Source organism: Toxotes jaculatrix, chromosome 14 (genome assembly GCF_017976425.1).
Source record: "Toxotes jaculatrix isolate fToxJac2 chromosome 14, fToxJac2.pri, whole genome shotgun sequence".
Classification (NCBI taxonomy): Eukaryota; Metazoa; Chordata; class Actinopteri; family Toxotidae; genus Toxotes; species Toxotes jaculatrix.
Window position 1 is genome coordinate 5608420 of NC_054407.1, and position 14825 is coordinate 5623244.

At 40.6% G+C, this 14825-nt stretch overlaps 3 protein-coding genes across 3 annotated transcripts; 2 read left to right on the forward strand and 1 right to left on the reverse strand.

Moving 5' to 3' along the window:
- Window positions 1-1602: 1602 nt before the first annotated feature.
- si:ch73-382f3.1 (uncharacterized protein LOC100151273 homolog) lies at window positions 1603-5240 on the reverse strand. Its single transcript, XM_041054318.1, has 4 exons — window positions 4822-5240; window positions 4381-4540; window positions 3301-3476; window positions 1603-3050 (listed from the first exon to the last, which is right to left on the reverse strand). Exons 1-4 carry the CDS (start codon window positions 4969-4971, stop codon window positions 2667-2669), a joined length of 870 nt encoding a protein of 289 aa, XP_040910252.1. The 5' UTR covers window positions 4972-5240; the 3' UTR covers window positions 1603-2666.
- A 256-nt stretch (window positions 5241-5496) lies between these two features.
- Window positions 5497-10621, forward strand: toe1 (target of EGR1, exonuclease). The gene is made up of 8 exons (XM_041056288.1): window positions 5497-5884; window positions 6035-6075; window positions 6270-6366; window positions 6648-6806; window positions 6968-7081; window positions 7530-7678; window positions 8199-8361; window positions 8523-10621. Exons 1-8 carry the CDS (start codon window positions 5771-5773, stop codon window positions 9249-9251), a joined length of 1566 nt encoding a protein of 521 aa, XP_040912222.1. The 5' UTR covers window positions 5497-5770; the 3' UTR covers window positions 9252-10621.
- A 1517-nt stretch (window positions 10622-12138) lies between these two features.
- On the forward strand, window positions 12139-14264 carry tmem53 (transmembrane protein 53). Its single transcript, XM_041054369.1, has 3 exons — window positions 12139-12353; window positions 12529-12632; window positions 12770-14264. Exons 1-3 carry the CDS (start codon window positions 12299-12301, stop codon window positions 13469-13471), a joined length of 861 nt encoding a protein of 286 aa, XP_040910303.1. The 5' UTR covers window positions 12139-12298; the 3' UTR covers window positions 13472-14264.
- Window positions 14265-14825: the final 561 nt, after the last annotated feature.

Here is a 14825-nt window from a genome sequence, read left to right on the forward strand (position 1 = left end):
ACAACCTGATGATTTAAAAAGAAAAAAAAACTGAGCAAATTTCACCTGACAATCTGAATCATGAACAGAAACAAATTCAAGAAAAACTGACAATCCTTGAATCAGTAATCACAAATGATCTGAACCTCCCTGATTATGTATTTACACTGGAAGTGTGGAATTAGAAAACACACAAAAAAACCCCATCAGGTCTGAGATGCTGAAACACAGCAGCCTGAGCTGAGACAGGTCCTGCTCCAGTTGTTCAGTCTTTTGCCTTAGTCAGGTTGTTTTCCTGAGATCTGGAGCCAGAAGCTCATTTCCTCAAAACACAGCGCGGAGTGGAGATAAATTACAACAACAATTACTGAGACATCTGTGAGAGCAGTAATCTGGGAAAGGTTTTTTGCAGCATGATCAGTTTCTGGATGATGGCCTCCGTTATGAAACACAATGCTATGAATGAAGAGCACATCAGTGCACATCTGACCACATTCAAGCTCTAACTAATCATCACTTGCACTAAAGAGTGAAATTTATTTTAAAAAGGCTTTTGATTCAATTTGGCAGGAGGGATTATATTTTAAAATGTAGTAAATGTTGGCAACACAACTACAGATATCTTCACTCAATGGAAAGGCATCTTTTAGAGCAATATCTTATCTCTAGATCCATTTAACATCTACATTAGTGACCTAGCAGTACTGTTCTACCAATTTAGGAACCCTGGCAAAAAAAGAAACACCTTCAATCTTGGGCCAGCATTGCTTTCCAACCACTAATCAGAGTAAACAAAATGATTAAATCAGCAGAGGAAAGAGTCTGTGGTCCCTGCACCTACCCTCTGTGGTAGAATCAGAGATGTACTTCCTGTTAAAATGTGACGAATATAATAAATATCAGACAGGAATGCTGTAGGGGATTTGATTTGTTTGCTCTCAGAGCTAAATGACAGTGAAAAGCAATAGATTCTATCAGGAGACATAATATGAACACACTACACGTTTGTTATAGAAAGTCTTTATGAGCATTTTAGCATGTTGACATCAGCATTTAACTCCTGTCCTTACAGAGCCGCTCGTGTGACAGTAGACTCTCAGTCCCGTTCACCATCAAAAGGACTTTTTGTTTTGTATATTGATCTCACTTACTGAGTAATATTTGCTTTACTATGTGCGAGTCAGGCTTTGGACTGTGTAGAGGTGAATGTCACCATGACAAACAAACCCTCTTGTACGAAGCAAGAAACCAAAATCAATGACAATCAGCATAAGACGGTCAGGCTTACTGCAGAGTCAAAGAATTATCGGTCAAAGAAACAGATGTAAGCTGTATTGTGTAAATGTACTGTACGGTATTTTAATGCATCAGTCAACCTACTCTATACAAACCTGTGTGCAACATTTATTATCTGTCGTTTTCGTCTTTCAGCCTTAATGTTATCTACGTTACAGTTCATCTCAGGTAACAAGCCAGCTACAAAGCAAATATCTAATCTTTCAGCCATTTGCTCAAAGTCCAAACGGCCACAGTAAAATTCATTCCTTGCAGACCTACATGCACCATGAAATCAGTAGGTCTCACACATTTGCACACACAAAATCAAAGAGAAATACACGTTTGTTTATGGTGACTTTATTTTCTCACAGTGAGAGTGTTTTGGACACTGAATGTTATGTGTTTAACTGTGATTAGCCTGAGCTTCTTTGATACTCTTCCCAGTAACTACCAATGCACTGCAAATGTGAACACTTCAATACAAAGTGAAATGCTTAATCTATCTAGTGTAGAATTACACTGGTTATTTAGTGGATGATTTACTTTCATTTCCTTGACTGAACACTGCTCGAACAGTGTGCTCTCTAATAGCAGAAGATTTAAGAGCCTTCTGAAAATGGGCTACATATGACTCAACCATAACTCTAACTTTGCTGACAGCATTTGAAGGATTTGTAATAGAGGAGCCACTGATTATGTTTAAATGCAAACAGAATCCCAGACACCCACTTTAATCCCAGGTCTGTGCTACTGATTTACACACACCGTCAACAGATAAACACTGAGTGAAATCTCCCCAAAAAAATAAAGCTTGCATAAAAGCTAATCCTCATAACATCAGAATACTCATATCCTCACCCAGGACATCCGAGTCTACTGAATGCAACCAGGGTTTTATTGTGTATGCAAACACAGTCAATCAAACACTCATTCAATGTCCCACTCATGTGTTGGACATCTGAATATTAAATTCAACAGGCTTTGTGCAAATTATGTCTACACTTGATGAACAATCTCAGGCTCTCAGTGGTAGTCTGCTTTGTCAGACTACATGGTATGTCTCGTCACATGTTCAAACTTATACTGTAGCTCAGCATCTTTATGGTAAGGAACCCCATAAGCATAAACCTAGGCTAGCTGCAAGCACCAGCATCTCACAAAGCAAAGCTGTGTCTTAGTGGTGCAGATCACAAGCACAACCAGGTGACATTTAAAACCCGTGAACTGACGATCTCTGTCAAGAGAAGCATACATATATACTGATGCTTAAGTCTTAAGCGTAACGTGCTGCTCTTCTTTTCCCTGACATCGAAACTACTGATGTTTAACAGCAAATTCTGCACATTCTTCCTTTGGTTAGAGTCAACAGAGGTCAGGTAATCAGGTAGAGATCAGGTAAACTGCCAGGATCAGGACAAAACACCTATCAGTTCTTCCTCATCATTGTCCCCAACACCTTCTGTGGGACTGTCACAGGTGGCCATGAGCCCGAGTCCCAGCTCTGCCAGCTCCTCGCAGCTCATGTCAGTTGTCACCATGATCTTAGTCTCCAGGCGGTTACACAGAGTCCTGTATGAGGGTAACGGGTATCCCAGCTCTCTCAAGTACTCGTAGCCTTTGGTGCCAACTGCACAGCGGATCTTCCGGGCCTTCAGGATGGTCTCTGGAGACCAGACGGCCCGACGGGAGCGCTTGGTGAGGGACAGAGCACGAATCTGGTCCTCGTACAGAAAGTTCTGGAGGCCCTTCTCGATCCGGTCCAGGCGATAAAGACGTTTCTTCATCTCCTCAGCCTGGCAGAGACAAAAAGAGGAAAATGGTTTATTAGGACTAGAGTGGTTAGTAAGTACTGCTGCTCATTTCAACCTATGATAGAATCATTTTTTTCTTAGACAATTTCCCACATTAGAGTAAAAACAGACACATTATATGATATATAATAATTATATGATCAGGTAATTAATATTATATATGGCAAATTCTAACGCATGACACCACTTGTAGTTCTTTTAATGTAGTAATGTAATGTAGCAGCCACCCTACCTCCTTCTGTAGCCTTGCAGTGTGCTGCATCTCCTGCTCCAACTGTTTCTTGAGGAGCTGACACTGTGTGCAGGGCGGGTGGTCCTCACCTGTCCTGTCTCCATCATCCTCTTCCATGCCAGGCAGAGGGGTGCGTCTGGCATAGCCATGATCACCAAAATTCAACTCCTTCTCCACTAGGGATGCAAAGTATTGCATAAGTAAAAAACTGCATTTCCTCCCTGAACGCTGGTACATTTTTAACGTTATACTATCATTTTAGACAGGTTTTTTTTTTTTTAATTTTTGCACTATGCACTAGAGACGCTGGGGCAGGGGGCTGCCTAGTGAGGTGCCCAGGGAGCTGGGGTGGACTGGTGCCTTGCTCAGGGGCACTACAGCCATGGTCACAGAGGCAGGGGAGGCACGTCTCCTTCACCACCACTTTATCTGTTTTTTGCACTTGGTTGAGGGATCGAACCCCGACCCTCCGATCAGTCCAAAGTCCAAAGCCACACTCTTAACTTGCTGCCCTGTGCTATGATATCAAAGCTATAACACTAAGACATTGCACAATAATAACATGACTTTGATGTAGACGCATTGTTTTTGATTATTTTTAATTGCAAAATAATGCTGGTTAATCAGTTTTAGGCCACTAGGGGGCAGAAAACATCAAAGCTGACAAATACACTGCAAACACAACATTTGACCAGTGAATGGCCTATTTACACATCCAACAGACAAAGAGGAACATTGCCATTCATTTGGAATTGTGTTTTAGGCACTAAAAGTTCAGTCTGTTAATTCTTCTTTAAGCTCTGTTTTGGTCTGGTCAGCTGTGTAAGTGTTCTTTAAACACTGATAACATTAACAGAAATTTCCATCTCTAATCCTATTAGTCATAGTGACAGTCTGTGGTTGCTTGGATCTGAATTCATGTTGTATTCAATTTGGTACTGTCCTGAGGCTTGTGTTTGACAAGACAGCAATATTCAGCCCTGCAGAGTCCACCCCAGCAGTACCTGGCTGTCTGGAAACTACTATACCCTCCACTTGTAATGTAACAGAAAATATTCTATTAGTAGTATGTTCAGTTACCTGGTTCAGGTTTCAGGGGCAGCAGAATGTATGGGTTGGTGACTGCAGGATAAGGGGGGTCGCCAACACTGAACAGAGTAGGGATGGCATTGGGCTTCAGCTTCTTGCCCCCGGCTGGAGACCTGGCGATCTCCTCAAACTGGCTCTGCTCAAAATGATCCTAGATAGACACAGAAACATTTTATCCAACCAATGGATAAGCACAAGAAAAAAAGGATTGCACGTACAGTGAATGCAAAGTTTAGTTAGATGTTGCAGAAGTAACACGTGATTATCAATTGAACAAGAATATAAATCACCATAAATAAATAAATAAAACTTGTAACTTTATTATTTTTTCATGCATTGTCCTATTCAGTGGGTCTTATTTTGGGCTGATGCACCGAAAAGAAACAATATTAGCGTCAGAACACAAAGATGCAAGCCTCGGCGTAAACTTACCTGACAGAGTCTGGAGTGAGGAGTTGGTTCAAAGTCGCGACGACAGTTCACCACCCACTTCTTCTTTCGGACAGGGTCTTTGGGGAATCTAAACAGTTGTTTGCCTATGCTGGTGGAATTGGAGCAGTTTGGAGCGGAGCAGCCGCCCATTGCAGCAGTTAAAACAAACAGCAAAGCTAAATTTAGCTGACGTTAAGTTAGCTTGGCTGGCAGTGGAGCTCAGCTGGGGAATTTAATCATTACTTTTAGATAACTACTTACGCCTAGTAAAAACAAGAAAAAGTTACGTTTGCATTAAACATTCACTCGTGGAAACCGGAGAGCAGTCTTGCAGATGTTTACACTGTATTTTATGGAGACAATTTAAAACAGTTTATCCGGGATAAAATGTTTCTTACTTTGTTTGAGCCAAAATGGCGCACTTCTCTTCGATGGTTGAGTATAGTGACGCATTGTTTATTTGTGCCTATTGTAAACGCCTGTCTAAAAATTTTATTGAAAAATAAAAAATCAAACACGGACTGAAAGTTAAAATATAAATTTCACAATTCCTGATGAATATTTTACTTTCATTAATTGTAAATATGTTTTGCTTACATCTAGCGATAAACTATTTACATTTGCGCTCTGGTAATAGTCAAACTACTACAGGTTGTTTGTCAGAGGACCTCAAGAAGCACGTTGAAATGTTTACGGTTGAGCCGCGCTTAGTTATATTCAGTGAGTGCTAAGAACTGTTAAATAATCCCAATTACAATAATAACAAGGCTTATGAAGAAAACATAACACGTAAGCAGCAAGCTAGGCCTCTGCATAGAGCAGCGGACAATGCAAAACCTTTGCAAGTTAGTTAGCTAAGTTAGCCAGTACTGTAGTTAGCATTGGTAACAGTTTCAGACGCGAAATAGAGCTGTTAGCTTTCTACACAGCAAATTACGTAGAAACAAACATGGAATCTTCACTGGTAGTTCCAGTCATTGATGTCCAGAATGATAATTTCAAAGAGCTTTGGCCTGCCATGGTAGTGGCCATTAAAACGTCGTCCTTCGTTGCACTAGACACGGTAAGTGCACGTGTGTGTATCTGTCCGAGCGGCGTGAACCTGACTTAAAAGGACTTGCTCATTTGTGCTTTATCATTTGACGAGCACAGACCGGGTCAGTGTGATATCATGCTGGTGGTAAAGTAGTAAGTGGCCTCTGTGTTGTTTCAGGAGCTGAGTGGTCTTGGGAACAGGAAGTCCTTGCTGGCTGAGTGAGTAAAAACTTTAGAGCTCCTTTCTTTCACTGTACTTCCTCCTAACAGGCGCACTCACACCTGCAACACCATCAAGAAGCTATCATGCAAGAAGCAATGAATGATTAAAATAGGTTTGAGTTGGTGTCATGCGTGTAACTGCTTGTTTGCATACCTCCGAGTTCACCCTGACTCTTGCTGTAATGTTTCAGATCTATAGAGGACAGATATAAAGCCATATGCCACGCAGCACGCTCTCGCTCCATCCTCTCCCTGGGAATTGCCTGCTACAAAAAACTGGACCACAAGGTACAACAAGATAGTGCCTTGTCCAACTGCCTAAAACCTGTGGACACTGGTGGCTATATATATTTTTGGTCCCTATGCTGTGTATTGTGGTGATTATCATATATTCATCTGATGAGCGTTACATGCACTGGTAGAAGAATGCCATTCACACTGTTCTCACACATACTTAGATGATTGTAAGATATGTTGAGTGCATGTCAAGTAAGAGACTTTGCCACAGCAGATTTCTTTAATACTAAGTTTTCCCCCTTTCATCTTTCCTTTCATCACCTATTCCCCAGGCTGCAGACACATACCTGATCCAGGTATACAACCTCACCCTGCTGTGCTCAGAGGAGTATATCATAGAGCCCCAGTCAGTCCAGTTCCTGGTGCAGCATGGATTTGACTTCAACAAACAGTATGCTCGTGGAATCCCGTACTGCAAGGGCAATAATAAGGTGATGATGCCTCCATGCTCCAAGCTCTTTTGTGTTGTACTGTGTTTTCTGAGCCCTGTCCTGTCTAACACAGAAAAGGACACTGCAAAGAATAACTGACTTTACCCAGATGTTATTATTTGATTTTTGGTTGTTCTTTCTCTCTCTGCCTTCTTTGTCAGGGAGGAGCCGACGACCGGGGTGTCCACATCAGGGCGTTATTCACTGAACTGCTGCGTGCCAGGAAACCGCTGGTGCTCCACAACGGCCTCATCGACATGGCCTTCCTTTACCAGGTACTGAGTATTACCTTTCATTGCTTTTTAAAATGTTTAATGTGTTTCACAGTTTTTGTTCATGGAAGAAAATCCCATTTTTTTTCCCAGTCAGGTGAAATATAAATAAAAAATTGTCCATGAGTTTGTAAGAAATCAGTCCCAAAGCAACAATATTCAGTCATACACAATCCAAAAACAGTGTTCACCTCTTTTGAAAAATGGAAATATCTGATTATCTGATCATGTACATAGTTATCTAGCTCATGAATAACAAAAGATCATAAATTTTATCTCTTTGTTTGTTAGGTGTACATCATCACCTGTTGTAAAAACAAGAGCGCACACAGTGACAAAAATATAAAGTTGAAAATATATAGTAAATATAATTATTGATTTTTATTGGCTTGTGTCTTTCACGCAACATAGTGTTTTTGTTTAATGACTTCTTTTTTTAAATGCAATTTAGAGTTTTTATGCTCATCTGCCCGAGCGCCTGGCCACCTTCACAGCCGATCTGTCGGAGATGTTTCCTGCTGGCATTTATGACACCAAATACGTCACTGAATTTGAGCTCCGACTCACTGCCTCTTATCTGGAGTATGCTTATAAAAAATGGTGAGTATGATGATGCACAGTATCAACACATTTACGATTGCCAGTATTTAAAACAAATAACAGGAAATTTGATTTTATTCTTAAAAAAAACATCAGACAGCCACAGTGCAGGTGCTATCTATTCTGTGTGTAGATTAATAAATGCTCTGACACTTTTTGCATTTTGCCATAATGTGCCTGTACTCTTGGATATTGTTGATCAGCTACAGATAGGGCACTGCCATTAACTCTTGCTTATTTCAACTTTTGTCTTAAATATATTTTATTATTTCTACATTGTTTTTGTATGTGCGACTTAATGGTGTGTCTTATGTGTGTTGTATCTACAGTATATCATTCACAATGTACAAGATGTCACAATGTAAGAAAATGATGGATGATACTGAAGCGAAGAGCAAAGCAGAATGTCTTATTGTTCTTGTATCACTTCCAGTCACAAACTTAAAAAAGGGAGATGTGTTGATGTTTTCATCAGTTATAATGTCTCTCTCTGTTTCCTCATACATCCTCCATCTTTCAGTAAGCTGGATAACAGCCGCAGTTTGACCTCTGGAGGGACCAGACGTCACGTTCATGTAGAGTTCTGTCAGTATGCCGGTCACATGTCCAGCTATGTGGACTTCAGGGTGTGTCCAGCTGTGGCTATTCCTGAGGGACAGACTGACATCTGCCAGCGCTTCTCTGTGAGTTACAGTGTTTTTTTTACTTTTTTTTTTTTTTACCCTGAGGAAACATTCAGTTTTACTAAAATTCCAAAGGTAAAGTGAAATTAAACAAAGACTTAATTCATTTGTATGTAAATATTTTTGTTAACTACTCTTGTCTTTCTCTTTGTGTTTGACAGGCATTTGGCTGGTGTCCAAACGGTACCCAATGTCCATTATCCCATGACACTGACCTGATCATCCTCCAGGATGAGAAAGGCAAGGAGGACAAAAGAAAAAAGAGGAAGAGACACAGAGAGAAGAAGAAGGGTGGAGGAGGTGGAGGCTCTTCCGGTGCCCCTGAAAACAAAATACCCCACATGGAGGTGGATCAAGAAGAAACACCAGATGACCAGCAAAAGGTGACTGCCGATCCATTCCCAGGAAGTGGGCCTCTAATGGACAGTGATGGAAACTCCCAAGAGAACATGAAAACAGACAGCGAGGGAAACGGAGTGCGTGAAGACAACTCAGACTCCAGAAACTCTGCAACAGTTGCCACAACTGATGAGGACGCAAACACAAAAACCAGCACAGACGACGGAGGAGGACAGAAGTTTAGTGACCACTCAGCTGGGACCGAGGCTCAGAAGAAGTCGTCTGAGGGAGGAACGCACCGGGCAGGATTTGATGCCTTTATGACGGGATACATCTTTGCCTACTCGTGTACTCTTGTTAAGAAGGAGAGAGCAGGAGCTGTAGAGGAGGAGGAGTGTAAGACGGACGAGCAGTCGTGGCTTCCTTCCTGTCTCAATAAGGTTTACCTCAGCGGCAAGGCAGCTCCCCTCAACGTGGTCAAAAGCACCTTCTCCAAGTCGTCCAAAGCCCACATACAGAAGATGGAGATGGTGTGGGGAGGGAAAATTTAGTGTGCACACGTACACACAGCAGGACAGTTATAGTTTATACAAGCGGAAGTTCATAATTTAGGTTTTTAGCCATTCTAGCAGCATGGCTCTATGGATGGTATTATCTTTCCACCATTTTGATCCAGACAGAAATATCTCAATAACTTTGAGATGGATTGCTGTGAAATTTTCTTTGATGGATTGTTAGAAATTTGGTAGAAACGTCCATGTTCCCATCAGGATACATTTTAATGCCTTTGGTGATCCCCTGACACCATCATCAGGTCAAAGTTTTAATGTGTCCAATATATCTTGGTTCCTGATAAAATACCTGCAAAACTAAGATGGTGAATCTGCCAAACACTAACATGTAAGGACTTTCATTGTGAGCATCTTAGCATTTAGCCCAGAACACCACGGTGCTTAAGTACATCCTAAAAGAGGCACCAGCATGGCTTTTTTCTTGGGGGGAAACAGTCTCGCACCGTGGTCACTTTATGTTAATGGAAAACAGAAAATTAATTGACAACTATTGTGATAATCGATTATTCATTTTAGTCATTTTTATGAAGCCGAGATACCCAACATTTGACAGTCTCACATTCTCAAATGCAAGGATTTGTTACTTTACTTGGCCTTAGATTATACTAACTTTAATATTTTGGGGCTTTTTATTCTGACCCAGCAAAAAAAAGACAATTTGATGATCTCGCCTTAGTATAATGTGATGAGTGTTTTTCACTTTTCTGATGGGTTATATACCAAACGGTTTATCAAGAAAAGAGCTGGTAGATTTATCAATAATAAAAAGAATTGTTAAGTTTTTGCCCTAATGGTTAAAAGATACAGTCTGACAGCATTTAAAGTCTAGCGGGATAAAACATGGGTTTTCATCCGTGTTTATTTTATGCCCCCATACTGTTTTTATTTATTCAGCAGTATTCTCTGGGGTTTTGACCTTACTGATCAAACTGTAACACTCAGAAAATAGAGAAAAGACTGAAAGACAGAAATTAATGACTTAGCATTGTAGAACCAGCAATGCAGAGGAACCTTTTAATTTAATTAGCTACTGTGTCGTTGCAGACAGATGATGACTGATACGTTATCCCACATTCCATATTTTGCATAAAGACCTGTTTCTGAAGTCAAATAAACTATTGCTCTTTAACAGTTGCTATTTTGACTTTCTTATCCACAGGTAGTCATTTAATTTCCCATTTGAAGGAAAAACCATCTGGTCTTAGTAACAACATCGTTTTTTTTTTCTGGTGCCGCCCTCGAGTCAAATGTTTTCACTCCATTTTTCTTTCTATCCAACCTTTTTTTGTGGTGTATATTTAATATTACATCCTCAGTCACCAGTATGGCTACAGACTTCTAGCATTAAATGATTACTTGAAAATCACGTATAGTCACAGGATATGTAAATGAGATAAATATTTCTCATCTAAATCTCAGATGAGAAGTATTTAGCATCTCATGTTTATATGCTTAATATAAACTATTCCTTTAATATGCAGCTTCCTAAGCTGGTTGAAACACAGGTGACTACTTTGCTCCAACTTGTCCTCCTCATCTTGTCAGAAATACACATTTTTTTGTCCTCATTATGTAAGTTCTGCATTTACTCTGAAACATTGAGCCTAATAACAACAACAAAAGGACAAATAGACTGATAATTTAGTGACTGAAACAGTCACTAAATTATCAGGTGATAAACCTGTGACTTATTTCCATGTGAGATGCTCAGATGGTGGTGAAGGTGTAGTGAAGTGTAGAGAACAATAAATACTAGTTATTAGGACAAACTTGAAATACTTAAAGGGTTTTATTATATGTATAGGCAAGTGTGATATAAGTCAGAAGGTCAGGTAGTAGAGTAAGAAAAAGTAAGAAGTTATCTTTTAATTACTGGAAAGGTGATATTATGTGGACAATCAGGAGGAGCATATAGTGTGTCAAATATATTACTTCTATTGTCCTTAAATGGTACAGTGGCCTGTTCACTTCTTATTTTTTCCCACAGTATGTAAATGTCAGCTGCTCAGGTGGTAAAGTAAGAATCTAAACAGATAGAAATGATTAGTAAGACAAACTTAAAGTATAATCATATAGATGAACAGATGTGGTATTCACAGTGTAACCAGTTCACACAGCAACATGTGTGAACTGGTTTTGGTGACCAAAAACCAAGGAGAGGATAGAAACCCCAAGGCTGACATCCTGGAGGCCAAAACAAGGTACAACAGGAAACCTCAGGAGAACAGCCTGGAGCTTGAACTAGGGATGAACAAGAGCCCTCAGGTGGATGGGCCGGAGATTAGGAAGAGAGGTGAAGAAACTAAGGAGGCCGGAAAGCAGGCTTCCAGTAGTATACCTTCTGGCTGGCTAGACTCCAGAGGGTAGAGGGTCAAAGAGAACGACACTACTTTTTGTTCATCACTCTAACTGTTATTGGAGAGAAATATATAGGCTCTGATTCATTTTCAGTGCTTTCAAAAGCCTCATTTGGGAAACAAACTCTGTAATATGTCCCAGCACTATTTAATGGTCACTGCTTAGCATACTGTACATCAGTATCTCTTTTTAATCCAATTTATAATGCCTCCAAGTAAAAGTAAAACCCTGAACTGAAGACTTCTGATTTGGACATGCAACTGCAGATTATGAATATTAGGACAACAGACTGTGATGTTAAACTGACACAGCCTCATCCCTCATGTCAGCAGAACAATACATAATTCATTGGACATGTGTCAACATAGAGTTCCGGGATACGACGGAGAATTTTAGTAATTTTCTAGAAACCATAGCTGCTGTTATACAGAAGGGGGCGGTAATGCAACATTAGCTTGATTCTGTTCAACTATACAAAGAAGAAGAAATGCTTCAATAGGGAAGGAGGAGTACTACAGTGTCAGTGACAGTCCACCGACCTGTCTGTGCTGTTTGTTTCATGCAGGCTGTGCGGTCAGTAGCTTGGTAATTAGCGTCTTTCCAACAGCCAGATGAACCAAACGTTAACGTTAGGTAACAACAGCAGCTGATAACTCTCGCTTTCAGAAATGGCAGACGACGAAATAGACTACAACATCGTGTTTCCAGATGCAGGGACATCGGGTGAGCATCATTTCATTGTACTGTGTGTTCATGCCTCAGTTAGCTTAGCGTACATGCTAACGTTACAAATAACGTGCACGCCGTGAAAATGTGAACGTGCTAAGTCGCTTGTTAGCTTAGTCTTAGCTTAGCCCGCTGTGCTAACGTGCCGTTTTGTTGCCTGTCTTATTTTCAGAGAGACACTGGCAGGGGACAAAGGAGCCAGTTGTGATACTGTTGGGCTGGGCTGGCTGCAAAGACAAGCACCTGTCCAAGTACAGCTCCATCTACAACGAGCAGGTAAACGCTCAATAGTAAATGTCACATGCTGCTCTGCTGTTCTGTGTTGTCCCTTTGACAGCAGTGTGGACTCAAACATATCAGCGACACATATCCACTTTTTTAATTCTCTCTTTCTTTGCTTTCTTCACTTTCAGGGATGTGTCACCATCCGCTACACTGCCCCCTTGAAGACGGTCTTCATCTCCGAGTCCTTTGGCTACAAGGAGCTGAGCAGCACAGCCCTGAAGCTGCTGGAGATCCTCTATGACTATGAGGTGGAGAACAGTCCCATTTTCTTTCACATATTCAGTAACGGTGGCTTCATGCTGTACCGTTACATTGTAGAATTGTTGCACAGTGACAAACAGTTCAGTTCCTTGTGTGTAATCGGGGCTGTAGTAGACAGCGCCCCAGGTAGCGGGAATGTCCGAGGGGCCCTGCGTGCACTGACGGCCACCTTAGGACCAAAAATAAGTCCTTTTTTAAGGTATGTCCTCTTAGCACTTTTTGCAGTGACTGTTTTCCTTTTGCGCATTGTACTGTACCCTTTGACCAAGTATATCCACAAAAATCACTATGACGCAGTGCGGGATAGGCCGCCCGCCTGGCCTCATTTCTACCTGTACTCCAAATCTGACCAAGTGATCAGGTACAGGGACATCGAGCTCTTCGTGGAGACCCTGAAGCAGAAAGGCGTCCCCGTGGACAGTTTCGATTTTGTTTTCAGTCCCCATGTTGGTCATTTCCGGGATTTTCCTGAACAGTATGCTCTTAAGTGTCGCGATTTCCTGCTTGCGTGCATGAAGGACTTGGAAGGGGCTGAGACGAAGAAGAGACGCCGGATTCAAAATCAGTGAAACTTGGAGACACCCTCCCAGGAATTCACTAACCATCCGTTAAACAGTCTTTTCCAGATTTTGAAGAGAGCTGAAGAAAATCAGACAGCTTCATTTTTCCACGGCGGTCTGAAAAATCTTCCAGAAAATTTTGTTCAGATAACTGGAATTTGCGCTGAACTCTGCGATGTTTCTCCGTCTGTGGAAACCTTCCACAAATGCGGTCTGGGTCTGCTGTGCGTAATCCATCTCTGGAAAAGCAGCCATATAAAACACTGTAACTGTTCAACCCTGCGTACTCAACAGTCATGCACTACATGTAAAAAATAACAGAACAAACAGTTGCTATACACTGGAAAATTGGGACTTAAATCCTTTAGGATGATTTCTATGGTATTTAATATTGCTGTGAAATGTGATGAGTCGTAGACTAGTAGTAGTGATTCTAAACTGATGAGACTGGTTATTGGAAAATAATAATCTGTATCTTCTATTTATAAAACTTAAAATGTATTTATGGTTTTAATCGTTAAAATGAAAAAGCTAGGGAGCTTACAGTGAAGGCGACTGTCAAACATTAAAAGGATTAATAATATAATACATTTTCTTTGAATTAAAAAAAAGCATCTAAATTGTTGCCTTAAGCATTAAATGCAATCTTATGTACTTTCTGGTCCACAAATTGTAGAATACCCAACCCTAGTATGTGATACAAAATTGATTTAGTTTAAGGAAAAAGGAGGTTGATGATGAATGTATATGTCCAGCACAGCCTATGTGTTCCTTTTAACTCATGTGCCTTCAATAAATCAGAATGCTCATAGAAAAGTATGTCAGCCTAATTATTTGTGATAATTCCTGCTTTGTTTTTGCCATATAAATTAATCAAATCTAATCTCTTGTCATAGAATTCAAAAAGAAATGAGTAATTGAGTGTCACTCCAGATGTAGTGGGAGACTGATTAAGCACCCGTTGTTCTAATATAAAAAAGAAACACTTGTGTTATAATGATGGCAAAAAAGGTTGGGATTGCTGTCAATCATTGTGTCTGCTGTCTCATGATCCACTGAACTAACATCATCTAGTTTTGCAGATTATTTATTAGTTTATTAATCTGTCAGGAATATGCATTTTTATTATCAGTGATATGAGTGTGTTTGACCTTTGTTGTGCTGTGTTCTGTTGTGAACTCTCACTAGGTTGCGCTGCATAAGGTGGGAAGACTTTGCATTATTTAAGAGGTTTGAAGCAACTCGGGGAGTCTGTTTTGTTTCTCTTTAACAAGATCAAAGTGTCACACAAATTTCATGACTTTTGTCTTTCTCGAGAAATCGTGTGCTTGTCTGCAGTGTTGTGAGAACTGCACTGAACGCA

What these genes read in the sequence shown, in the direction of transcription:
- tmem53 (XM_041054369.1), top strand. Translation starts at nt 12,299, where the DNA reads ATGGCAGACGACGAAATAGACTACAACATCGTGTTTCCAGATGCAGGG. An exon ending in TCCAGATGCAGGGACATCGG is followed by an intron (nt 12,354 to 12,528) that starts GTGAGCATCATT and finishes TCTTATTTTCAG; the next exon opens with AGAGACACTGGCAGGGGACA. An exon ending in GCTCCATCTACAACGAGCAG is followed by an intron (nt 12,633 to 12,769) that starts GTAAACGCTCAA and finishes CTTCACTTTCAG; the next exon opens with GGATGTGTCACCATCCGCTA.
- toe1 (XM_041056288.1), top strand. Translation starts at nt 5,771, where the DNA reads ATGGAATCTTCACTGGTAGTTCCAGTCATTGATGTCCAGAATGATAAT. An exon ending in CCTTCGTTGCACTAGACACG is followed by an intron (nt 5,885 to 6,034) that starts GTAAGTGCACGT and finishes GTGTTGTTTCAG; the next exon opens with GAGCTGAGTGGTCTTGGGAA. An exon ending in GAGTATGCTTATAAAAAATG is followed by an intron (nt 7,679 to 8,198) that starts GTGAGTATGATG and finishes TCCATCTTTCAG; the next exon opens with TAAGCTGGATAACAGCCGCA.
- si:ch73-382f3.1 (XM_041054318.1), bottom strand. Translation starts at nt 4,971, where the DNA reads ATGGGCGGCTGCTCCGCTCCAAACTGCTCCAATTCCACCAGCATAGGC. An exon ending in CTCACTCCAGACTCTGTCAG is followed by an intron (nt 4,541 to 4,821) that starts GTAAGTTTACGC and finishes GTGTCTATCTAG; the next exon opens with GATCATTTTGAGCAGAGCCA. An exon ending in GCCCCTGAAACCTGAACCAG is followed by an intron (nt 3,477 to 4,380) that starts GTAACTGAACAT and finishes TTGCATCCCTAG; the next exon opens with TGGAGAAGGAGTTGAATTTT.